This window comes from Syngnathoides biaculeatus, chromosome 8 (assembly GCF_019802595.1).
Source record: "Syngnathoides biaculeatus isolate LvHL_M chromosome 8, ASM1980259v1, whole genome shotgun sequence".
NCBI lineage: Eukaryota > Metazoa > Chordata > Actinopteri > Syngnathiformes > Syngnathidae > Syngnathoides > Syngnathoides biaculeatus.
This window is the reverse complement of record NC_084647.1, coordinates 542,080-567,201: the sequence shown is the minus strand read 5'-3', so window position 1 is coordinate 567,201 and position 25,122 is coordinate 542,080. Positions and strand designations below refer to the sequence as shown.

The 25,122-nt window shown below is 41.7% G+C and overlaps 2 protein-coding genes across 6 annotated transcripts in view; both read left to right on the top strand.

Annotated features, from left to right (window-relative positions):
• The window catches only part of sik3 (SIK family kinase 3), a 55,057-nt gene extending 50,080 nt beyond the window's left edge, over window positions 1–4,977 (top strand). For 2 of the 4 annotated variants that reach the window (XM_061826717.1, XM_061826715.1), the window contains 3 exons: window positions 103–232; window positions 325–454; window positions 2,328–4,977. In XM_061826717.1, coding sequence (XP_061682701.1) covers window positions 103–232; window positions 325–449 — 255 coding nt within the window. In that variant the 3' untranslated portion in view covers window positions 450–454; window positions 2,328–4,977. The remainder of the gene's footprint in view (window positions 1–102; window positions 233–324; window positions 455–2,327) is intronic. The other 2 variants (XM_061826716.1, XM_061826718.1) reach the window with 1 other exon arrangement.
• An 842-nt stretch (window positions 4,978–5,819) lies between these two features.
• Window positions 5,820–23,185, top strand: LOC133504731 (transmembrane protein 25). 2 transcript variants are annotated; one of them, XM_061827280.1, is made up of 9 exons: window positions 5,820–7,360; window positions 13,044–13,150; window positions 14,409–14,750; window positions 16,638–16,928; window positions 17,017–17,148; window positions 17,221–17,254; window positions 20,501–20,601; window positions 22,468–22,548; window positions 22,659–23,185. In XM_061827280.1, the coding sequence occupies exons 2-9, from the start codon at window positions 13,069–13,071 to the stop codon at window positions 22,730–22,732; spliced, it is 1,137 nt and encodes a 378-aa protein (XP_061683264.1). In that variant the 5' UTR covers window positions 5,820–7,360; window positions 13,044–13,068; the 3' UTR covers window positions 22,733–23,185. The 2 variants fall into 2 exon arrangements, with proteins under 2 accessions (XP_061683264.1, XP_061683265.1); XM_061827281.1 differs by lacking the exons at window positions 5,820–7,360; window positions 13,044–13,150 and adding an exon at window positions 13,588–13,667.
• Window positions 23,186–25,122: the final 1,937 nt, after the last annotated feature.

Here is a 25,122-nt window from a genome sequence, read left to right as displayed (position 1 = left end):
ACACTGCAGGGAGAGACATGTTGAGTTGGAAATTTTCACGATTTTCAAGGTTCAAGTATCATTTCATTTTCCTGTGTTTGAGGAATGTAAATTTCTATCCAGGACCAGACTGAGCCCATGTCTGGGATGAGCCTTTTGGCTGGGAAGGCACTAAGTTCTGCTCGCATGTCAGATATTCTAAGCCAGACGTCGTTGTCAGGAAGCCAGCACCTGCACCAGCGGGAAGAGTCGGGTGAGCAGTTCAAATGCAATTACCTAACCTAAATACTATTGACTTTAAAAAAAAAAAAAACAACAACATAACAATAAAATGTCTATTTCAAGCAGTATGTGATGTTGAAGGGGAGCTCCACGCAGCGACTTGCTATCCCTCTTCCTGCACCACTGATATGCTTCTCAGCTATAAGCCCCCTGACTTGCAGTACAGCATGGAGCAGGCTGGAGTCTAGCAATGGTACGTAATCCTTTCATCAGGCTGGGTACAATATTTGATGATTGATTCAAAATGATTATGTGCGAGGACAAAAAAATTGAAGTTCAGTTTATTTTAGAGAACAATAACACAACACACACTCAGATACATGTTCCTGTCATACAACGCCCTAACACATGCAAGTAGAAACTTGAATGCATCCTCTATAACCTCTATTGGTACGGCGCCCCAGTGTTCGCCAACCGGCTGGGTCTCACTTGGGCCTTTTTTTTAAGATCATGTGCACTTTTGATTGGCTGTTAAATCTGCAACATTGGGATGCTGTACACCAGCAATTACAAAAGTGAATTGCAGCAACACCAGTGGCCTACTGTCTGCCATTCTTGAAAAGGACTTGCCGAATCCTGCACATTGCAACTGCAGTCAAAGCACACGACCCAACTTACACTCATTGGTGGGGACATAATGTGACTGAGTGACCATGGCAGAGCCAGAGGTTTGTGCTCACGGTCCCTACAAAGAAGGGTGGCCACCCCACTTACCTGGCCATGCTAGTGGCCACCTCCCACCTGTGTCGGGAATAACCAGAAAAAGAATATTCTGTTATTTCCCCCGTTGACGGATCTGTTGTCATAGGGAAAAGTCATTGACATCTTGTCAGATTTTATTAAAAAGATTTAAATAAATACTGTTTGCCACCATTTAATTGAAAAAAAAAATGATGGCTAACCACAATCCAGGAATTGAGTTACTAAATTTTGGTTGAGTTCCTATAGTGAAAAACTTTTTTGGAAGTACTGTACAAACAAAGTGGCGGATGAGTGATGCACATTGGATTGTGGTTAGCCTTTGAGGTTCCCTTTAGATCACTTGACTTTTTACCCTTTATTCTGGGATTAGATATCACCTTTTCTTTCCACTCTTTTCTCCTAAGGTTTTTTTAAACATCCACATCCAACAGTTTTTCATTTGAATTGTAAAAATCTTAATCTGGTTTGCATATTAATTTGGGTTTGAAGTGCCTAAAATGTGTTGCTTTCTTTGCGCCGCATGCTGCCGCACCTCTGGTGTTATAAACGTGCTTGCGTTTGGCAATGGTGTGCGAAGTGTCTCCTTTCAGGCGGCCACGGCGTTGATCATTGCAGGTGACAATTAATGAAAGCTTTGCTCTTCCATCCACCACTGTTACATCATGAATATATATTAAAGCATTGTTGTAAAACAAATTATGGATCTATTAGACTAGGGGTGCCCAAACTTTTTTTGCACCAAGATCTACTTTTCATACAGCCACAAAGAATGCATGCGCCAGAATGTATCGTTGCCACGATGGCCATGGAAAAAGTAACAGACATAAATAGGTGGCCAACTCACTATCTTGCTAGAACGCGCCTTTATGTAATGAAAAGGCCAGGATTGGTCAAACCGATTGTCAGGCAATCAACGCAGTCGACGTATACTCGAATCAAGTGACGGGATGCATGATAAGATGATGTATTTCTTTCTTTTTTTTTTTTTTTCCGTTTTTTTTTTTTTTGGTCACGCATTCACGTGATTGACCAAAACTACCTTAGCGATCCTCGATCACGATCGACGCAATGAGCACCCCTGCATTAGACAGCATATTTCTGGCTTGGCAGTGACTGAGTTCACTCACTTGAAAAAGGAAAATGCCATGTTGCCATTCAGCTGAGTTGAGTGACTGTGTAGCAAACACAAAGTGCACAAGTTCTTGAGTCTTACAATGTGACAAAGCCCTTAAATATTGAATGAATGAAATCCAAATTCTCTCTGGAAAGATGCAATCATGATGCATAGAATCTAACAAGAAGCTGTGACAGCGTTATTAGAAGCACAAATCAATTATTTCCTTTTCTTGTTCCCTTCTCTACAGGATGCAGTGTATCCTATGTACAGCGGTCTATATCAAGCATCCTGACTTGTTTTGAGTTGAGCTGCACCATGCCAAACCACCACCATCATCTATCTATCCACACCGCTCACCATCTGTTTGTAGGGGGAAGTGAGAGGGTGGGTGGGTGGGTGGGTCGGTGGATATCTGTTCGAATGTGGGTGTTCACATAACGTCATAGTTGGGGCATTCAGGGTTCAAACGGTCAAAGTGCCACCATCTCCTGCACAAATATCAGTCATTGTTACCAGTGGGATTTATTTTATTTCTACCAAGACTATCCCCACTCCACAGCAACCTCCTCTCATCCTTCATACGCACATCATTCTGTGCCTCATTGGCTGACAGAGCCGGTTCGACTTTTACCGACACAAAAAAAAAAAAATGGACATAGTGCTGCAAAAGATCCAAAGTATTCACATTGTGCTTGTGAGCAGTTGTGCGCATGCTTGCGCAATGAGAGGCGTGGAGATGAAAGGCGTCTCGAAGCTGCACGCAACTCCTCCTCCTCCTCCAACTTGCAGACTGCTGAGCGTTTTAGACTGGATGAGAATCTCTGCATTGGTGTTTTTGGAGTCAGCCTCCATTTATTGCTCCAAAGTCCGAGCTCAGTGTCATTACACAGAGGACAAACCAGCTCATTCGTTTTTCCTGTTGTTATCCCCCCCCCCCACACACACACACACACATACCATCATTTTTTAGAAATACATATGTTACTGTCAAATAATGATGTCCATGTTAGACATAATGGTCATTATTGTTACTGTTATCACAGTTTCCATTCAAATGTTAAGATGACGTTATAGAAAAAGTTTTGTGCTATAAGGAGGATGCCAATTAAGAGGAAAAAAATGAATTCTGCACTTTGGACTCACCCCCCCCCCTCTCCAGTCACACCCCCCCCCTTTGTCATTCTCCTTTTTGGACCCCCCTCCTCCCAGCACCACTCCATTCTTCTATGTTCTCTCCTGCTGTTCCTTTTCTCCCAACTCATGTCTGTGACAGTGTAATGCATTGTGGGTCGTTTTACCAGATTTTTGCTTCTTTCCTTGTACAGTGATGCTATGTATAGAATAGTTTTGCAATTGTTTTTTTTTTAAGATGTTGGGGAGGCTTTTATTTTTTTAATATCATTTTTATTTTTCAATGTTTTTGAAATGTTTACTTTTTGCTTTATGAATTGTGAAATTTCCTGCCAAAAGAGGACAAAGAAGAGAGACGGGGCTTTCTATGTCTTAAAACGATTGTTCATATTTCTTTTAATAATTATATCAAGACACTTGAATAAGAGTAATATTTTTTTTTTCTTTTTGAAGCATTTCATTTGTTCCTCAATTATATAGCTTTTGCGCCTGTTTTGTTTGACATAGTTGTGGCAGCTTATACACGTTCAGGTATATGCTTTGTCTGGGTTGCTTTACAGTATATGCTGCAGACTTGATACTTGGAGGATTGGGGGGATAGTAAACAGAAATTTAAAGGGAATAACTTGACATTTCATCCAAAACATAGCAAGTGTGAAGACTGACAACACCGTTTTTTTTTTCCCTTCCCCCTTTTCTTTCCACCCTTAAAGTCTGCTGTGATTCCTCAGCCATTCTTATTTTAATATTCGAACTTGCGCCTGGAAGGATGACACATTTTCAGTATGCCTTTACTTCCCTCTTGTTTGAACTTGTTTTGATAACTCTGGACTCTCCTCCAAACGATCAAAAGGAGCTGGAGGTTGTGTGTAAAAATGAATTCTAAATTGAATGTCCATAGCATGCAAAGTCAGTATTTTAGGCATGTTGATTTGAGCCCACCTTTGATACACAGTGGTGCTTTAAACTGTTGGCTGTCTTAAGCACCACCAGATGGTAACTGGAACACACTGGGGACCACAGCAGAACCTTTGAAAACCTTTCAACTCCAGTTATTTCCCATGTGTGTTTGTCATATTTCCTCCATATTTACTGGTGTAGAGAAAATAACTTGTGATCTCCTTGTAAATGTTTATACTGCCCCAATTGCACAATACCAGACTGCACAGTTGACTTTACAACCAACAGAAGTTGGTGTCATGCTGCGCTCGTGCTTTCCATTTGCACTCTGTAATTTCCTACGAAGATTCTACGAACATTTCCAAAAGTTTCAATTCCTTCAGCTCGCCTTGATCCCTGTCAGATCTGTACTCCTGGCTTCTGCACCAAGCCAAAAACTGATGCGTAAGTGTACCGAGGAGGAGATGAGTGGGCTGAAAGACAATGCAAGTCAGACATGAAATTGAACCGAAGCCCGGGGACCTACAGCAAGACTCGGTGTATGGGAAGCACTGCACATGATTCAGACAGAGTGGGGGAGAGCTGTTTCGCACATCAGACTGATTCTGCACAGTTCTCCTTTTCTTTTTTGCCTCCTTGATGCCGCCATCTAGTGTATGTGAACTTTTCATCTCAGCCTTTCCTTCTCTGCGTGTCAGCTCTCTGCTCCACTCTTCCCCCCCCCCTCTCCCTTTAGTTTTGTTTTTATGTTTGCCTTTGTTTTTAATTTCAAATTCTGTTGAGTACAAAAATACTAAAGTGCAACAATGTTTAAAAAGATTATCAACCAAACTAAGATAAAATATATATATAAATAAATACTTAAAATGGCAATGGGTTGTGTCTGTGCAGCTTTTTCTTTACATTATACTATTTTTGCAGGAGTGAAACAAGATCATAACACATTTCTGCAAAGAGTCATTTCTTTTGTTTTATTTATTTTGACCTCCCACTTGAGCTGGTTCATAGGATATGTGTTAGCAATATTTCAAACACTTGACACGCTTTATTGTTGTAATTGTATCAAAACCACACAGTATGTCCAAATCAAAAACAAATATACTAAATGATCAAACAACTACAAATATTCCGAAGAAATAATCTTGGGAAGAATGAAGTCTGAGCATTTACCTTTGCTGTCCAGTATATGCAATTAATATTAAGTTAATAATTACGAGGTGCTTACAATATAAGCGACAAACAGTTGCAGTGATGAGGAAAAAAAAAATCTCTCGAACCTTCAATAATATCTCCATTTGTTTGGGTTTTTTGAATGCAAGTTCAAGATTTTACATTTGTGATATAGTTAATTGTCATCATTATTCTTGCAGAAATGATGTCCACACGTGGATGTTGGAAAATTCACATCGAATGACTGAGTGAGTTTGAATGTCGGGAGATATGACAATGATAATTGGGGAATTTTAACATCATCGGCATTTGTAGCCCATTTGGGGAGTGCCCTGAAATAATTTTTTTTTTAGCACATCATTCTGTTTTGACTGTATGTCCTTTTGAAACAAGGTAGACATTAGTATATCAAAGCAATCAAAAGCCTTTATTGTCATTATATGCTGTGTACACAATGAAATGATGGGTGCTTCACAAGGTGCGATAAAATAGAATAAAAAAATCAAAGAACATCTTGGGTAAAAAAAACCAAAACGCAACATAAAATATCAAGCCACAGTTGTTGCTAAAATAAATAATGAATAAATGCACAAAATTGCAGTTGCAAAATATTACATTACATTGTTGTTATGTTCAGTGGTTTCAGTTCAAGGGATTGATGGCTCTGGGGAAAAGGCTGTCCTTGAATCTGGTTGTACGTGTTTTGTGGGACCTGTACCGCCTGCCAGAGGGCAGCAGGGTAATCAGGTGATGACTAGGATGTGAAGAGTCCTTTACAATATTAGTGGCTTTGCTGTGATAACGGGAGTTGGTAATGTCCTTTAGGGAGTGCAGAGAGCATCTAGTGATCTTCTGGGCACTGTTGACCACTCTTTGCAGAGCTTTCCTGTCAGCTACTCTGCATCCAGCATACCACACTGTGATGCAGTAAGTGAGGATGCTCTCCACGGTAGTTCTGTAGAAGGCCTGCAGCAGTTTAGCTTCCAAGTTGTTCTTCCCGAGCACTCGGGTATCGCCATGCAGCACTAGCTTTAAATGTAATATTTTAACAAGGCTACAATGTAGAACTTTGCCTCAAAATGTTTTTGTTCCAACTGACCTGCCCAACCTCTCCTCAACTGGGCTCTCACGTTTCCTGCGCAGGGCAAATGCTGCCTTCCAGCGAGATGCAGTTGTGGCATAAAGTACCTATTGTAGGGATTTGCGAGTTTGGACCCTACGCGTGTTCGATGATCGAGGAGGAGATGACCAATGATTAGACAAAGTTAACAGCAAATGGATTCATTACAAAGAATGTGCAATACAGACGTCCGGCCCGAGAAGAAAACAAGAGCTGCCCGGTAACACAAGGTTTCTATATGTATGGGTCCATGGTAAAAGAGGCTGCCCCCCGGCAGTCTGGTCCTGGGCCGGGATGGTAACTTTCCGCTCCTTATCTGGTGTCGTTCGTCTCCACGGCAACGCCAGAGGCAAACTAACGAGTGAACTGCCTGCGCCTCGTACTGTATCTCTGCATACTGCTGTTTATGTCTACTCAACTGCATTGCAGACATTCCAGCCTGAAATTACGGATCACCAAACAAATGAGTGGCATATATTAGTGGTGCCTTTAACATGTCTGCGAATGGTCAAGAATAAAAATATACTGTATACATATTTGGCCTGTTCTTCTTTTCCCCGCAGTTCAATAAATCTGCATTTCTCCCAACCCACTGCATCCTTCTCTTCATCTGTGTATTAATCCGTCTTCCCTTCATCCTCTCTGCTGTTTGCACCTCTTCTCTCTCCCTCCTACTCTCCCCTCCTCTCAGCGGCGGCGGCGTGACTGGCCTGAGTCAGCTACCTTTAGCAGTGAGTAAATGCGGCTTCTTGGGATACCATATCCTGCAGAGAAACGTGTGTGTTCTGTGTGTGTCTGTGTTCTCTCTGTGTATGTGTGTGTGACTACGAGTGGACACAGATGGGAGAGCGACTGAGTCAGAAAGGCTGCAATCCTCCCATCACCATCCTTCGCTCCTATGCAGCCATGGAGCTCCGGCTGGCTGAATCACAGCAGAGGCTGCAGAAAGGGCTGCTGAGGTAACACTTTTGTGTGAGTGTGATGTAGGAGTCGTGTGGAAAATGTATTAAGCACAAACATCTGAACTAACATGCATGCAGCCTTGTATGCAGTATATGCGTGTGTGTGTGTGCGTGCGTGCGGACCTTTCCAGCAATGCACATTGTACTGGCATTCTTGATTGTTAGTTTAAAGCAAGCACTGACAGCTGGAGGCCCAGCAAGTGCATGCAATTTCCTTGCTCATCGTTTTATTCACGAGGTGCGCATCACAAATGCTCATGATGATGAAAGGACCAAAATAGCATTTAGAGTTGCAAGAATTCCATAATACACAATAACGAGTCCTACTTAACAGTGCCAATGCAGTCTTGTTTTGTGGGCAAGATTGTCTCTTTCAAAACATTGTCCTATGGATCGATATCTTTATATGCTCATATGAGCTCATTTACTAGCTACAAAGGCTCCATAAAAGAACTCTTACACCGAACTACTACACCAAAAGTACAGTAATCAACTATGTTAGTCTTTTCTAAAGTAGCTAATTCCGGCTGGGTTAAAGTTTGAACCCTCACACGCATTCTATTCTGAGTAAATCACAACAACATTGAGTGGGGCAATTCTGTACAAGCAGTATTTTAAAATTTGACCGCAAGAAATAGAAAGAAAAAAAACTGAAAGTCATAGTTATCAAGAAAAATGGACAACTCACTTCCTATTCTTTTTAGGGCTTCAGTTGTTTGTGTGTGTGTGTGTGTGTGGTGTGTGTGTGTGTGTGTGTGTGTGTGCAGCTCATCATTTGCTCCCAGAAATTAGAGAAGGGCTTGTCAAAGACCTATTTTACCTTTTCTGATTTTGCAGTAGGCAGCACGGTGGATCAGCTGGTAAAGCGTTGGCCTCACAGTTCTGAGGACCCTGGTTTGATCCCGGCCCTGCCTGCGCCTGTGTGGGTTTTCTCCGGGCACTCCGGTTTCCTCCCACTTCCCAAAAACATGCGACATTAATTGGATGCTCAAAATTGTCCTTAGCTGTGATTGTGACTGCGGCTGTTTGTCTCCATGTGCCCTGTGATTAGCTGGCAACCAGTTCAGGGTGTACCCTTCCTCCTGCCCGTTGACAGCTGGGATAGGCTCCAGCACTCACGCGACCCTTGTGAGGATAAGCAGCGAAGAAAATGGATGGATGGATGATTTTCCAGTGGGCCCTGGTTTCCCCTGATGCTGTACCCCAGTGATTCCCAACCATTGTGCACATTAGTGGGTTGTAAGCGACCTTGAGGTGTGCCACAGGAAATCATTCATTTCATTAATTGATTAATTTTCCAAGCCACTTATCCTCATGAGGGTCGCGGGTGTACTGGAGCCTATCCCAGCTATCAACGGATAGGACGCGGGGTACACCCTGAACTGATTTCCAGCCAATCGCAGGGAACATAGAGACAAACGGCCGCACTCACAATCACACCTAGAGGCAATTTAGAGTGTCCAATTAATGTTGCATGTTTTTGGAATGAGGGAGGAAACCGGAGTGCCCAGAGAAAACCCACATAGGCACGGGGAGACTGTGCAAACTCCGTAAAGGCGGGGCCAGGATTCCTCAGAACTGTGAGCCCAACACTCTCCAACTGTTCCACCATGCCACCCATTTCAGCAGAATAATCTTTCAGAACACACTAAGGAAGCTCTCAAATGGTTTAGGGAGACAAACTTTCGGCAAACTCCACACAGGTGGGTCCGGGATTCAGTTGCACCACCATGCCGCCTCATCCATATTATATGGTCTAGAAATAATTATTTATTTGCCAAAAATAATATATCTGATCATCTTTGTATTCCAATGATCAACAGTAAAGTGACAATAACAATTACTAACCCCAATTCCAATGTAGTCGGGACATTGTGTAATGTGTATTTAAAAACAATACTGATTTGCAAAACCTTTTCACCTATTTTAATTTGAAAACACTACAAATATGTTTAATGTTCAAACTGATAAAAGCTATTGTATTTTGCAAATGTCACTCATTTTGAATTTGATGCCTTTAACACGTTCCAACAAAGCTGGGTCAGGGGCAACAATAAACTAGGAAAGTTGATGAATGCTCAAAAAAGACCTTTTTGGAAAAGTCCAGACATGAACAAGTTCATTGGAAACAGCACTGCATAAAATCAAAACAAAACTGGAAACACTGTTGAAAGGTTGTTGCCACGTGGGCTCAGGAACACTTGAAAAACCATTGCCAGTTAGCAGAGCTCGTCTCTACATATTCAAATCCTAGTTAAAACTCTTCCATGCAAAGCAAAAGCCATATACAGTGAATATAATAAGTATTTGAACACTCTGATATAGTGCAAGTTCTTCCACTTAGAAATCATGGAGGGGTCTAAAATTTTCATTGTAGGTGCATGTCCACTGTGAGAGAGATAATCTAAAAAGAAAAATCCAGAAATCAAAATGTATGATTTTTTAACGATTTATTTGTGTGATACAGCTGCAAATAAGTATTTGCACACCTGAGAAAACCAATGTTAATATTTGGTTCCAGTTGCCTTTGTTTGCAATTACAGAGGTCAAACGTTTCCTGAAGTTTTTCACCAGGTTTGTACACACTGCAGGAGGGATTTTGGCCCACTCCTCCACACAGATCTTCTCTGTCACAAAGAAACACGGAGTTTAAGCTCCCTCCAAAGATTTTCTATTGGGTTTAGGTCTGGGGACTGGCTAAGCCACGCCAGAACCTTGATATGCTTCTTACGGAGCCGGTTCTTGGTTTTCCCGACTGTGTGTTTCGGGTCATTGTCATGCTGAAAGACCCAGCCACAACCCATCTTCAATGCTCTGACTGAGGGAAAGAGGTTGTTCCCCAAAATCTCACGATACATGGCTGCAGCAATCCTCTCTTTAATACAGTGCAGTCATCCTGTTCCATGTGCAAAAAAACACCCCCATAGCATAATGCTAGCACCCCATGCTTCACAGTAGGGATGGTGTACTTGGGATGGAACTCATACTTTGTCTTCCTCCAAACACTGTTAGTGGAATTATGACCCAAAAGTTCCATTTTGGTCTCATCTGACCACAAAACTTTCTCCTATGACTCCTCTGTCATCATGGTCATTGGCAAACTTCAGATGGGCCTTGACATGTGTTGGTTAACCAGGGGAACCTTCCATGCCATGCATGATTTCAAACCACGACGTCTTAGTGCATTATCAACAGTCACCTTGGAAACTATGGTACCAGCTCTTTTCAGGTCATTGACCAAGTCCTGTTGTGTAGTCCTTGTCATGATCCTGCCAGTCCAGCCTTGGCTCCGTGGGTGCCCGCGTAGTCGTGCTGATTGGGAGGCACACACCTGCGCCTCATGCTGGCTGATTGGCCCCGGTGTATATAGGACCAAGGGGACGACCGGTCTGGCGTCAGATCGTTGCGGTTCATGTCCCGTTCCAGCACCCCCGTATCTCTGATTGTATTCCTGTGTGTACCGACCTCCACCTGTCCTCGGACCAACCCCGTAAGCCTGACTCTTTTGATGCTCCTGCCTGCTTTGATCGATCTCCCGTGTACCGACTCCTGCCTGCCCGCTGACCTACTCTCTACGCCTGACATCCTGACTACCGCTGCTGCACCTGGCTGCCTGCCCGATCCCCGACCTTGGAACAATAAACCTTTTTCCCGAATTACCTCTGCGTCTCCCGTGTACTCCTGCATTTGGGTCCTACCTCCGTTCCGATGGGTCATGACAGTCCTGGGCTGATTCCTCACCTTTCTGAGGATCATTGAGACCCCACGAGATGATACCTTGCATAGGGCTCCATTCTGATTGAGATTGATCGTCATGTTTAGCTTCGTCCATTTTGTAATGATTGCTCCAACATTGGACCTTTTTTCATCAAGCTGCTTGGCAATTTCTCTGTAGCCCTTTCCAGCTGTGTGTCTTTGGACAGCTCTTTGGTCTTGGCCATGTTAGACCCCTCCATGATTTCTAAGTGGGCCAACCTGCAATATAGCAGGGTGTTCAAATATTTATTTTCTTCACTGTACGTTATCAACAACACTTGGAAATGCTGCTTCTCTGGGCCAAACCTCATCTGATAATGGACTGACGCAAAGTGGAACTGTGTGCTGTGATCGGCTTAGTCCTCAATTAAAATAGTTTTTGGAAAATCATGGAGGTTGTGTCCAAGGAGGAAAAGGACCATCTGGATTGTTATCAACTCTTAATTGACCCCTGCGTACAGGGCACTTAACCACGCCTCCTGAAGTGACGTCACGCCACGTGCGCTGACGTAAGACAAACAGTAAAAATGGCAAATACAATACAATACATTCTGAACTGAGACAGACTCCATGCTTCTGATTTCATTCAAATCAACGATATTTTATAGATTCTAAATACAATACATTCTTAACTGAGAGAGACGCCATGCTTCTGATTTCAATCAATCATTCACACGTAGCAATGTTATGCTAGCGGAGAACGTCTCATTCATTTATATGAGACGTGTATTAAAAATCAAATTTAGGGCATATCTTCGTGCAAACAGTCTGGTTAAGCTTCGGCCGCGAGCCAGCAAGAAATCAATACGTTTGTGCAGTCTGATCATCGCTAAATATCGCTCAACAAAGAATAAATATGTCAATCGTTCACACGTAGCAGTGTTATTCTAGCGAAGAACTTCGAATTCATTTATACGAGACATGTATTGAAAATCAAATATAGGGCATACCTTCGTGCAAATATATGTGTTGCGGTTGATATTAGATGGATTTAGTTGATGATGCGGTCTTCAACAAAGTTTGATCCATCGAAGGGATTTTTCGTACTGGGTCTTCGGTTTTGGAAAGGGTACGAATCGAACTCCACCAACTAGCCTTTCAGGATACCTGTCGTCACTATTACAAAGTCCGTGACTACAGCTCTTAACCATATTTTTTGTTAAATAACCCAAATATGCGATAAAACGCTAACTAAACCTATACTGGACCATGCAATGTTGTCTGAGAAAATGGCGGGAGCAAAAACGGGCTTTGGTTTATGCAGATCTCTGGCCTCTGATTGGTCAGTGACGCGGATTGCGCAATATCCACGGAGGGGGCAATTCCATGCCATCATGTGCCGCTATACCACCAATGTCTTTTTCAGAGACGTCCATGCTTATTTCAACAAGACAATGTTAACCCACATTCTGCTGTGTTACCACAGCGAGGATGAGTGTAAGTACTAGACTCTCCTCCCGGTGGTCTAGACTTGGCTCGCGCTGCAAATACAAAGCTTCAACAATTAGTGTCCTCATTTCCCAAATGTCGATTGAGTGTTGTTCAAAGTAAAGATGATATAAAAGACTAGTAAACATTGCCTGCTTGCTTTTTGGAATGTGTTGCAGGCATCAAATTCAAAATGAGTGAATATTTGAAGTAAAGAAACAAACAAATAAAAATCTTTCTTAATTTTAACATTAAATATCTTGTCGTCCGAATAACAGGTTTGTGTTCAGCTAATCATGTCCAAGTTTCACACTGACACTATTGTGAGATACTATCATTATTATTTCAGTATACATACTTTTTAGAACACTTTTGTTTGGTGGTGTGCATTTTCTAATGCTAATGCTTTATTTTTCTAATACTAAATGTGTCTTGACTTAATAAAAGTTAACATCGTAGTAGCCTGTATTTAATAACACTCAGTCTCTCCCTACAGGTAGATCCGTTCATCTTGTAGTAGAATGGATAATGTTTGCAAGAGAAGGAGGTTTTCAGGCTCCCAGGCCATGGTGTTTCTTCACACACTGGTCTTATCCTGGGCAGGTGATGTTTGCTGTTCCTGAACTTCTGTCTTATTAAATGTCACACGAAAAAGCTGCTACTTGATCCATCCATCCATCCATCCATCCAGCCACCCATTCTCTACCGCTTTTCTAGGTCGAGTCGCAGGGGAAGTAGCTTCAACAAGGATACCCAGACTTCCTTTTCCCCAGCCACTTGCTCCAGCTCTTCCGGAGGGATCCCGAGGCGTTCCCAAGCCAGGCGAGAGACATAGTCTCTCCAGGGTGTCCTGGGTCATCCTCGGGGTCCGGTGGGAAATGCCCGGAACACCTCACCAGCGAGGCGTCCAGGGGGCATCTGAAACAGATGCCCCACCCACCTCATCTGGCTCCTCTCAATGCGGAGGAGTAGCGGCTCGTGACTGAGCCCCTCCTGGATGACCGAGCTTTTCACCCTATCTCTAAGGGAGAGCCCGGACACCCTGCAGTGGAAACTCATTTCGGCTGCTTGTATCCAGGATCTTGTTCTTTCGGTCACAACCCACAGCTCATGCCCATAGGTGAGGGGAAGAATGTAGATCTACTGGTAAATTGAGAGCTTTGCCTTCCGACTTAGCTCCTTCTTTACCACAACGTACCGATACAAAGTCTGCATCACTGCAGACGCTGCACCAATCCGTCTGTTGACCTCCCACTCCATTCTTCCCTCACTCGTGAACCAGACCCCAAGATACTGAACTCCGCCACTTGGGGAAAGATCTCATTCTGTAGTATATAAAAATGAGACCAAGATGAATCATTTCTAAAGTTGCTTTTAAATATTTTAATTTAAAAAAATGAAAGGGGAACTCAAGATTAACACTTAAGATAATGTGGTTGGATGAGTGTAGACACCTTCTTATAAACAGGGATACACTCAGACTTAAGCAAGTAGATTCAAGCTCATGTGAAATGGGTGTCAGCACACACCTGCCCCCATTGCCAACTGTAATCCTAAAAAAAAAATGCAACAGGAGAATATGTAGAATTATCCTAAAATCTCAAAATTCCCTTCATATATAAAAAAAACGAGTGGAACTGATGGTAGAGAGGTAGTTTCAAAAACTGTATGTAAATGAAGGAAAAAAAGGCTGCAGTAAAAAAGGCACTTTTTCATCCAGGGTAAATCCAATCCAGGGTGGTGCTTGAGCACCACTTGGGGTCATGTGTGCACGAAACTTAAGAGTATAAATTATAATATCGTTAATTCATACTTGAAATAAAAGTGCACAAAAAAAACAATTTAATCTCTTGACCAACAGGTGCTGTTGAACCTGCCCCCGAAATTGACGGACATCGTCAGACAGCGATGACACTAAGAGAAAACGTGATACACAGGTTCAGCTGTCACTTACATGGTTGGGACCCCCATGCACCGACCTCGCTGAGCTGGTACCTGAACGGTGAGCAGCAGAGGTCGCTTCCTTCTAAATCTGATCTGGGGAAGACACCACAAAAAAACGCAGAGGTCCAGAGATCCGGAGCCAATCACAACAGCACATTCTCACTGCGGGCCAGAAAGTGGGACAGAGAGCTGGTGTGTGTAGCACTAAACCCCAAATCAGGGGAAAGCTACAATGCAACAGTTACACTCAATGTCCAATGTGAGTGACAGTGAGTTATTTATCTTTGTCTTGTGGTACAAAAAAGTATTCTGCCCCTGCGCAGCATAAAGCTTGTTTGTGATCTGCTAAAGTTCTAAAACCAAAATGATGCAATACTACTTTTACTACTCCTTTTGAAGGTTTGCTGGCATGTATCCTCTTAAATGATAAGACATGGGTTTTATGTATGTTTGTATCTTGATAGCAGATCCAGGATTTTTTAAAATTCATCGTGACAAATTTGACAAATATTAATTTATCCCAATTCACATTTTGAACTATTTAGCAACTTCATTAACAGTTGGGAACCTCCATTGTTTTTATTTCACCTTTCTTAAGTAGGGTCGGGGATGAACTGATCCCTATCCAACATTCCCTCCAATTTTTGACGTGTCTGAGCAAACACGCTAAGCCCGTGAGCGCTCCGTTTGACCACTGTGAGCAACATCAGGTGTATGCGCTGTTGTCACATCGGTGTTATCTATTGAAGTTACATGGCTCATTAAAAGATTCAGATTACAGCATTCACTTTACCATCAGAAAATTTCAAGAACAATTTTATTTGTGTTTTTCCAAACTTGCAATGAAAATGTCAACAAACAAATAAATACATGGCTAACCAAACCAAGCCGAGAATGAACTGTAAATATGAAATGTCGCCTCCAACTATGTTTAATTTATTTATTTTTAACCCACAATGATATCCGCGTTTTTGTTTTTCTTGGTGTAAAACTGAATTATTGCTTGCAGATTATCTTTACAATGCATGCTGAAAGCTGAATGATGCTACCAAATAGTTTTAAGGTTAATGTTGTGAGGGCTCCCATTTTTAAAATACAGAATTAGGTTTTTGTACACTGTATTTTCTGTGCTTTCATCCTCTATTAGGCTGCGCCAAGGCAGAATTTTAACATACACATCTCATCCTATAGTTTCTACATTGGCTTCAGACCAGACATTTTTTTTTACTCAAAAAAAAATCTCATCCAGTTTCACCACTTTTTCTTCATTTTTATCATTATTATTATTATTATTATTATTCACATACTCCGACATTCATTAAAGCAACAGCATTTCTTTTTTCTTTTTTTTTTTTTTTTTTTTTACTTTTGCCATTATTATCTATAGTAAAGAAAAGCAGCATGCTAACCCCACTTTGGTCTTCGTTGCCCAGACTGCTTCTAACTAAAGTACCGGTGGTGGGCGGTGTTTTTAATTATGGGTGTACGCGTTTAAGAGTGAGAGGTGGGTGGTGTCAGGTAAACAAGGAAGTAGAATGTGTGGCATTGTGTGGCCGAGCAGCAGATTGTTAGAGACTGCATGCTGCTATGTTAAAAAAAAAAAAAAGGCAGGCTGTGGTTCACTGCGATTGGTTTTAGGGGGAACATTGACCCTATCCCAGCATGGGCAGGTCACCTGCCAATCACAGGCCACAAAGACAGACAACCATTGACATTTATTCATGGACAATTTAGACTTTTATGATGTCCGTTTTCTGGGATGGGAAAATCCAGGCAGACACAAGGGGAACATCCAAACCTCACACAGAGAGGATGGAGCCTAGATTTTAACCTGAACCTTAAAACCATGATACAAACATGCTACCCCCTTGACAGTCATGGTTGATTACTTCCAGAAAACATTTGCGAGAAGCCGAAGAATATGAATGTGTATTTTCGACTGAAAATCATACCAGCATACTGCCTTTGGTAAAAATTGATAAAGGTAGGCAAGTCTCCCTACCTCAAGTCCATTCCTCATATACACATGTTACGTTAGCCATTTTGCTTGGAATGACGAATCTAGTATTATAGTCTTGTCTTGGCAGGGGTCTCTAATCTGAATGCTTTTTTTCCGATCTGTGACTCACTCTTCTCTATCTTCTAGTTCAACCTGAGATCCTCAGGATCAGCGCACACACCAGTGAAACCTCAGATCCTGGCTTTTTGTTAGTCCTCTTTGCGTTGGTTCAGTCCAACCCCCCTGCCACCTTCACCTTCACAGACCAGTCTGGTCTGCTAATGGCTAACACTTCAGACTTCCTCATCCTCGACTCACACGACTACCCCTGGCTGACCAATCACACACTGAGAGTCACTCTCAGGAGTCTATCAGGAAATATCTCGCTGAATGCCACCAACAGTGTGGGCACCACGGAAAGTAACCTCACGCTGGCAGGTCATTGAACAGGGGTGGGGGGTGGGGGGGACCAGAGTTGTCAACCATAGAAAATGGTTTTGGAAGTCTTATTCTGTCTCTTCTCCAGAATTCCTGCAATCTCGTGTGGAAGTACCTATGCTGGGAATTGTAACTGGCGGGTCCATGGCCTTCATGGCCCTTCTCATCCTCAGCCTGATAGTTCTCTGCCTCATGCAAAAAACAACAAGCAAGTCCATCGGTGAGACACGGGTCCCTTTTGGGTTTGTAACAATGCTTTAGCAGTGTAACACTATTTTATTTTATTTTGCAGATGAGCCAGTGGAGATTCTAATGACTAAGAAAAGGTAACTCAGAGATGATGGCATGTGTATCTCCAGCCAGCCATTCTGAAATAACATGAAACAAATGAACACTAATCACGAAAAGTTACAACATTGACAGATAAATTTAATTTGCCATTGTAATACCTTTTGAATAGACATATCCAGCTGTTCAATATTTCATTCCATCTTGCACAACTTCGACACCTTCATTGGTGTACAGCTGTATTTTGTTCCTACTTGTTGGACTTGATTAGGAATGCCACACCGCTGTCGAAATAACACCTTACCTTTGTCAGAGAAAATGAGAATCATGAGGTTAAAGGAACTGCCTGAAGAGCTTGGATAAAGAATTATTGGTAGGCACAGATCTGGCCAATGTTACAAAAAGTAAATCTGCTGGACTTAAACTCCATAAGAGTACAGTACTATCCATAATACTTAAATGTAAGACATTTGAGAAAAACACAACCCTTCCTCGGGCTGGACATCCAGCCAAATTGAGCAATTAGCTAAGAAGAACCTTGGTGAGAGAGCTAAAGAAAACCCTCAAACCACTACACCATAATGATGACTGAGCTCCTGAGATGCAGTCAGGAGATGAGAGAAAATGCTAGAAAGTCAACCATCACTGGAGCCCTGCACTAGTTGGGGCTTTATGTCATAGTAGCTCGACGGAAGCCTCTCCGAAGTGCAAGAAATATGAAAGACTGCATGGAGTTTGCTAAAAAAACAAAAAAAAAACACTAACACTTGAAGGAATCCAAGATCACGAGAAATAAGATTTCTGATGAGACCATGCTAGAACCTCCTCCATCCATTCGCAAAACCGCTTATCCTGGTTAAGGTCGCGGGGTGCTGGAGCCTGTCCCTGCTGCCTTCAGGCAAAAGACAGACTAGACTGTGAACTGATCACCAGTTAGTCACAGGGCACATATAGATATGGACAATCATTTGCACTCACATTTATACCATCACTGAGTGGGAACTGAACCCATGCTGCTCACACGTCGGGAAAGTGTACCACTACACCATCAGTGACAAGGTAGAGTGTTTTGGCCTTAATTTGAAATAATATGTGTGGAGAGAAACACAAACCACCTGTCCAATACAGTCCTAACAGTAAAACATGATGGTGGGAGCATCGTGCTGTGGGGGTGTTTTTCACCTGCAGGGACTTTGCAATCGTAGGAAAGATGAATGCGGCCAAGTACAGGAATACCTTGGACGGGGACAGCGATATCTCCACAGTGATTGAGACCTCAGACTGGGGTGGAGTTTCACCTACCAACAAGACAATAACACGAAACACACAGCTGAAATTACGAAGGCCTGGTTTTACAACAACTCTGTGACTGTTCTTGTGACTTGTGCCTGACTTAAACCCAATTGAGCATCTCTGGAGACACCTGAAAATGATTGTACACCAATGTTCACCATCCAACCTGATGGAACTGGACAGGATCTGGAAGGAGCAATGGCAGAGGACCCACAAATGCAGGGGTAAAAAACTTGTTTCATCATACCCAAAAAGACTCAGGGCTCCATTAGCTAAAAAGCGTGCTTCTACTAAATGCCGAGCAGAGGGTCTGGATACTTATGGTTGTGTTATATTTAGCTGCAATATAACAAAGACTGAAAAAAAGGGTCTGAATACTGTACAGTCTGTACCCACTTTATGTTGGAATAGTACGGTACTTGTATGATGTCAGCAGAACAGTGGTGAGGTGTGTTGTAGATGTTAGGGAAGAGTTTATGGTGAAGATGGGACTGCATCAGAGATCAGCTCTGAGCCCCTTCCTGTTTGAGGTGGTGATGGACAGGCTCACAGATGAGGTTAGACTGGAGTCCATGTGGAATGTTTGCAGATGACAATGTGATCGGCAGTGAAAGCTGGGACCAGGTGGAAGAATGGTTAGAAAGATGGAGGGATGAACTTGAAAGGAAAGGAATGAAGATTAGCTGAAGTAAAATGACAGGGGTGGAGGGGGAAGAGTGAGGCTCCAGGGAAAAGAGATAGCAAGGGTGGAGGACTTTAAATACTTGGGGTCAATAATCCAAAGCAATGTTGATTGTGGTAAGAAATTGAATAAACTTGGACGAGCAGGTTTTGAATGGATGGAGTAAGGTATCATGTGTGTTGCATGAAAGAGGAGTCCCTGCTAGTATGAAGGGCAATGTTTTTGAAACAGTGGTGAGGCCAGCCAGTGGCAGTGAAGAGACAACAGGAACCAGAGTTGGAGGTGGCAGAAATGAAGATGTTGAGGGTCTCTCTAGGAGTGAGAAAGTTGGATAGGATTAGAAATGAGCTCATCATAGGGACAAAATTAGAGGTTTTGGAGATAAGGTTCAAGAGAGCAACCTTTGATGGTTTGGACAAGTCCAGAGGCAAGAGAATAAGTACATCAGTAGAAGGGTGCTGAGGATGGAGCTGCCAGGCAAAAGAGCAAGAGCAAGACCAAAGAGAAGGTCGATGGATGTTGTGAGGGAAGACATGAAGGCAGTTTGATTTCGAGAGCCAGTGCAGAGGATACAGGAGTTCCACTCATTTATTCATTCATCTTCCATTCTGCTTGTCCTCACTACGAGCCTATCCTAACTTTGGGTGAGAGGCGGAATACACCCTAAAATGTTTGCCAGCCTATCACAGATGAGTTCCATCTGAACCAAAAAATGTTGTGGTAGATTCACACCTACATTCCAATTTGGAGTTCAGATGTTTCTTTGAGAACAGGAAGGTACTTGGCACAAATTGATTACGTGGCGACCTCCTTCAACTCAGGGACGCTATAAATATAAGAGCGGATGGTTATGGGTTTCTTCAAGTTGCCTGTAAGTGTCTTGTGCCCAGTTCAGGATGTAGTCTGCCCAAGTCAGCTGGGATAGGCTCCAGCCCCATGTCGCTTTGAACACGATAAGCAGTACAGTATAGTAAAAGGAGCAATGCAGATTCTCCAGCTACTTTTCTTAAGCTTCCACGTCAAAACCACACACAGTCAAAATAGACTTTGTAGATCTTTTGCCCGTTGACCGAACACCTGTAAATACAAACATGATGATGACACCTAACTGGGAACCCAATGTTGATCATCAGTCCAGGTAAACCAATAAAACCTACTGGTACTTTGTTATGTGCAGAGCAAGCAATAATAAGCTTTCCCAGTCTTGATATGCTGTCAGTGCTCCTTGCATGAATATGTTGTCTACCCTCAATTGACTAATATATCCCGTGAAGTACGTACATTTGCTGTGTATGTATTACCTGTACAGTGACTCAAGCAATTTGAAAGCAGAGAAATCTTCCATCCCCAGAGAGAATATGTCTCTTCCTTCCAATATGCAGCTCAATGACCTCAGCACTTTGAAAAAGGGTAAGACTTGAACTCAGGGGACAGACGGTAAACTAGATCCATTGTTCTATTTCTAAAACACAAGTACTTAAATGAGATACTGTACAATATCGTATGTAATCTATTTATATTCTCAAGACAATTAAAACAGCACCAAGAATTTGCAAATATCTTTTGCTCCTGCATGTTTTCTGAAGGTGCTTCGATTTTGCTTCCTGCCAAATTCCAAATGAGCACCGTGAACGGGATAAGCTCATATCTCTGAAATTTAGTTTTGAAGACTTTTGTGTGGTATGGTGCATGAAATATATTTTGACTTTCCAGGTAAACCTAATCTGATAGCTACAGTGGATATAAAAACTGGACACACCCCTGTGTCCAGGGTTTTGTGACATAAAAACGAGACCGGTAAATCCTTTCAAAACCTTTTGCTCCGTATTAGTGTTACCTACAGCTCAATTAAGATGTTTAAACACTTATTTTGAAATTGGCAGTAATATAAATAACTGAAATTATGTGATTGGTCAAGTACTCACACTCTCTTATGACTGCAATGTGGCTGTGTTCAGAATTAACTCTTGTTCAAACTTATGTTAAATGGGAGTCTGCCTTCGCTCTACCTTGTCTAAGGCCACAGTTTAAGATGAAGAAAGACGAATAAAGACTACAACAACAAACACACATTCTGCTGAAAAGAGATGACAATCACCACTACCTAGACAACGTGAGAAAGTCCCTTCGTGGTCACCAATGTTAACCGTTCCTGCTCCGGTGCCCTGACCGTGATCGGGAGACGCAGGGGAGACGTCTTCTCGTTCCCGAGGTTGCCCTCCTCGGGGTTAACTCCCCTCTCGCATCGCAACTCCGAAGCTCAATGGCAGGAGTAGTAAAATCTCGGAGCATTGACTTGCTATTATACTCACTTTTTCTTTTTCCTCTCACACTCGCTTCTGACCAAAAACGCATGTGCAGTCCGTCTCACCCACACGACACAACACGCCCATCTACAGAAACCCGCAACAAGCCGAATACGCTTCCGCGTTCATGAGCCGTCAACCCGTCACTATGTCGGATTTATTCCAACGATTTATTTGTATGTGTCCAGACTTTTATACGCTTTCAAATTTTTCTGTTTAAATCTCGACGACTTACTCAGCAGATACATGTATATATCCAGTTGTCCAAGACAAGCAGAAGCGAATTAACAGTCCAATTTCTTATCAGCGAAAACATCGACTTCGGCATTAAATATGGGTCCTCTGTGCCAAGTGTCTCTCGTTTTTCCATGTACCTTCGTTTATTATCACCTTCTAAATGATTAGCAATATCGAACAATGCTCTGGGCGTCGTGCTATAAGACATATTTTCGTGTCGTCTCCAACCGACTTACCATTGAACAATGCTTTGCTTTACCAGCTTTATGGCGACGTGAATAAAAGTCACGTGATTTTATGACGTAGCTGCACGAGCGCTATAGTGGTCTTTTGGTATTCAGCAGTGATTTTTCCCCTCAAAATATCTTTTGGAATTATGGGCAAAATATTCAACCTTAGTTCAATCGGCCCATAACACATTTCCCCTCATGTGTTTGTGATACTTTATTATGGTCAAATGTCAGGAAAAGCCTACTAGAACATTAGAAGCATGTTCAAAGGCCATTTAAATGGTAGCAGGTGTGTTGAATGTGATCACATCTCAGTTATAGTATAATAGGGTGTACACATGTTTGCAACTATATTATATTGTGCATTATAATTATAGACAGTATTATGTATTTCAGTTAATATTATTTTTTTATTTCCCCTTAAACACTGCATCTTGCTCTCACTTTTTTTTTAAATATATATTTCATCCATTAATTCAATACCCCTGCATCGCTCTCCAAAGGAGGAGAGAACACCCAGAAAATCAGTGGGGGTGAAAAGAAGAATGAGGATGAAGATCTATCTTTAGCTTATGCTGCGAGAGGTCAGGGGGCACTTTTCTGTTTTTTATTCCAAAATGTAGATTCTCTATACACAAATAAAAGTGTGGTCATTTCCTTTAATTGCCCAATCTTTCTTCTGTGCCACGCCCAGGCTTCGCCAGATATCCAATGGTGGGGTACATCTACAAGGTGAATAGCACAAGCAGTGAGGAGATCTGGCTGTGACTGACCTTCAAGGGCAACATATACAATTGCATGCTTAACTATTTGAACAGACAATCTGCAAAAAATAATGCATTTGTCTCTTAAACTATTGTCAAGGTGGCTCAATCTGTCTTTGGATCAGACAAGGTATCACTACTTCAACAACTGTATTGACAAAATTTGCGTGGAGTCCAAAACGAATGTGTTGGGATGTCATCTGTAACCATTTGTTCAAACGTGTCCCATTTCATCCTGTTAATATTGGAATGCATTTATTTGTGCTCCGTGTACTTCAGAATGCCCATGATGTACTGTTCGTGTTTTTACAGATTGATTTGATGTTAAAAAAAAAAAAAAACAACAACAGCACAAAATTACAGGTATATATGGGTATACAACGTGTAATACACTGTATTACTGTGCACATGTACATGCATATAAAAGATAGCCCCAAATAAAGTTAATATGCGTTAATTTCCTCTCCACTGCGGTTCTACTGGAATCCACAAGAGGGTGCTAAAAATTTGGGTTTCTGATACGTTTGAAGGGTTATCTGTGCTTAAACGTGCAAGGGGAATGAATGCATGTTTGTGCCTTTTATGGAGTACAATATGTGGAGTGAAAACCTTTATATGTTGTATGTATAAAACATTGTGCATTTTTAAATCCAGTGTAGCAACTGCAGAATAATATTGCATGTTTGACGTGCATGTATGCAGGTTGTGAGATTGAGATGCAACCAGGTGCTGTCTGTGGTTCACTGGTTTTTGATGCAGCAGTTCAGACAGGAAGCTGTGTTGTGCTGTTGCGGCCGAACGCATTTCTTCCTGCAGCACGTCTGATGCTTTTAGGAGGGAATATACAGTACTTTTTGTACCAAAGGGAAATAATATTTATAGGAGCAATGGTAATAGGTTATTCAAGACTAAATACACCTTTGTTTTTTTGCCTTTCTGGACAGAAGGGTTAATTTTATTTTTCAAAACAAATAGTGCAGATGTATTGAAATGGAAAAAACATTTTATATTTTATTCTTTACCTTTTGCTGTCCTCATTGTAGTATACACTATTGAACTTCGAGATGCAGCTGAGGCAAAGGCCATTAACATCTACTATTCAGTACAGTATTTATTTGGGCTGTAGCAGAGATGGCAAAAGTACTCACACTCTGTATGAATGTAGGAGTACAAATACTTGAGTAAAAAAAAAGTAAACCTACAAGTTCAACCTGACTTGAGTAACAATAAGACAAGAGACTGAAAAGCACAAGAGTAAATAGATTAAAAAAAAAACATTATTATATACAATTCCTGTTTTGATATGCCTATCGGGGAAAAAAAACTGCACACAAACCAGTTTCCCTCTTTTATTAACTTGCTTGTACTGAGAAAGAAAATCCATCACTGGACATGCTATCAGAACAATATTTGATCATAGCTTTAGTGGTAACGTTGTGAACTGACCAAAAAAAATATTGAGAAAAGCTATGGGGCCCTCCAGGAAAGGGAAAAAATCATCTTACATTATTATTATTATTATTTTAATCTATATAGTACAAGACACAATGTACACACCACCAATCATTGTCAGAGCTGACAACAATGACACGATTCTCTTAGATAAGGTCATGGATGTGGAATATGTTGTGTCTCCGAATATCCCCGATTCAACTTCCCTTTTGGCTTTTTGTCTGGTTTGCTTGCCATAAAAGACCTCAAATCTAAATCAACCATGGAGTCATGATCTTTTTGATGTCATGTCCTCATTGTCAGAGGCTGAAAAAAGTAACAAGACTATTCTAACAAAGTAAGGAAAAGACTGTAGAGATTTCAAATTTAAATGGCACTATAGTGCAAGTTAAAGTCGCCAGAACCTGAAAAATCTATAGAAAGAATTTATTCTCTGTTACTTTCTATCTTTCAGTAGAGGTAATGCCGTTAATTTTTATGTTAAAAATGCATTTAGAGATGGTCTAGCCTCTCTCTCAAACCAACCGGTTTGAGGTTAACAAAGGGGGCTGTTTTTCCTTGCCTCCATCAACAAAGTGTTAACAATCAGTTATTCTAGATTTGGAAAAAAACAACATCTTAAAGGAGATGTCTGGTCACCATTTTGGATGTGATGTATTAGGTGCGGCAACAAAGGCTTGCTTACGTTGAGAAACAATTATGGCCAGCGCTGATTTCTCAGATTTATCCTCATCTGATGAAGAATTCACAGTATCATTTGATTGGGAAGACTGAGGAATACGTCCATACAGATTTGAGCCTGTGTATGTAAGTAATGTTTAATATTATATAATAATAATAATATCATATTATAATACGGGAATGATGCAGATTCTGACTACTTGGAGCCCAACGCACGGGACATTAAGTACGTAAACAGGCTCGGTTTCATTCCTACACAAT

Excerpts from the sequence above, each read along its gene's own strand:
- LOC133504731 (XM_061827280.1), top strand. The coding sequence starts at position 13,069 with ATGGATAATGTTTGCAAGAGAAGGAGGTTTTCAGGCTCCCAGGCCATG. Across the intron at positions 13,151-14,408 it reads ACTGGTCTTATCCTGGGCAG|GTGCTGTTGAACCTGCCCCC; the intron begins GTGATGTTTGCT and ends CTTGACCAACAG. Across the intron at positions 22,549-22,658 it reads TTTAGCTTATGCTGCGAGAG|GCTTCGCCAGATATCCAATG; the intron begins GTCAGGGGGCAC and ends TGCCACGCCCAG.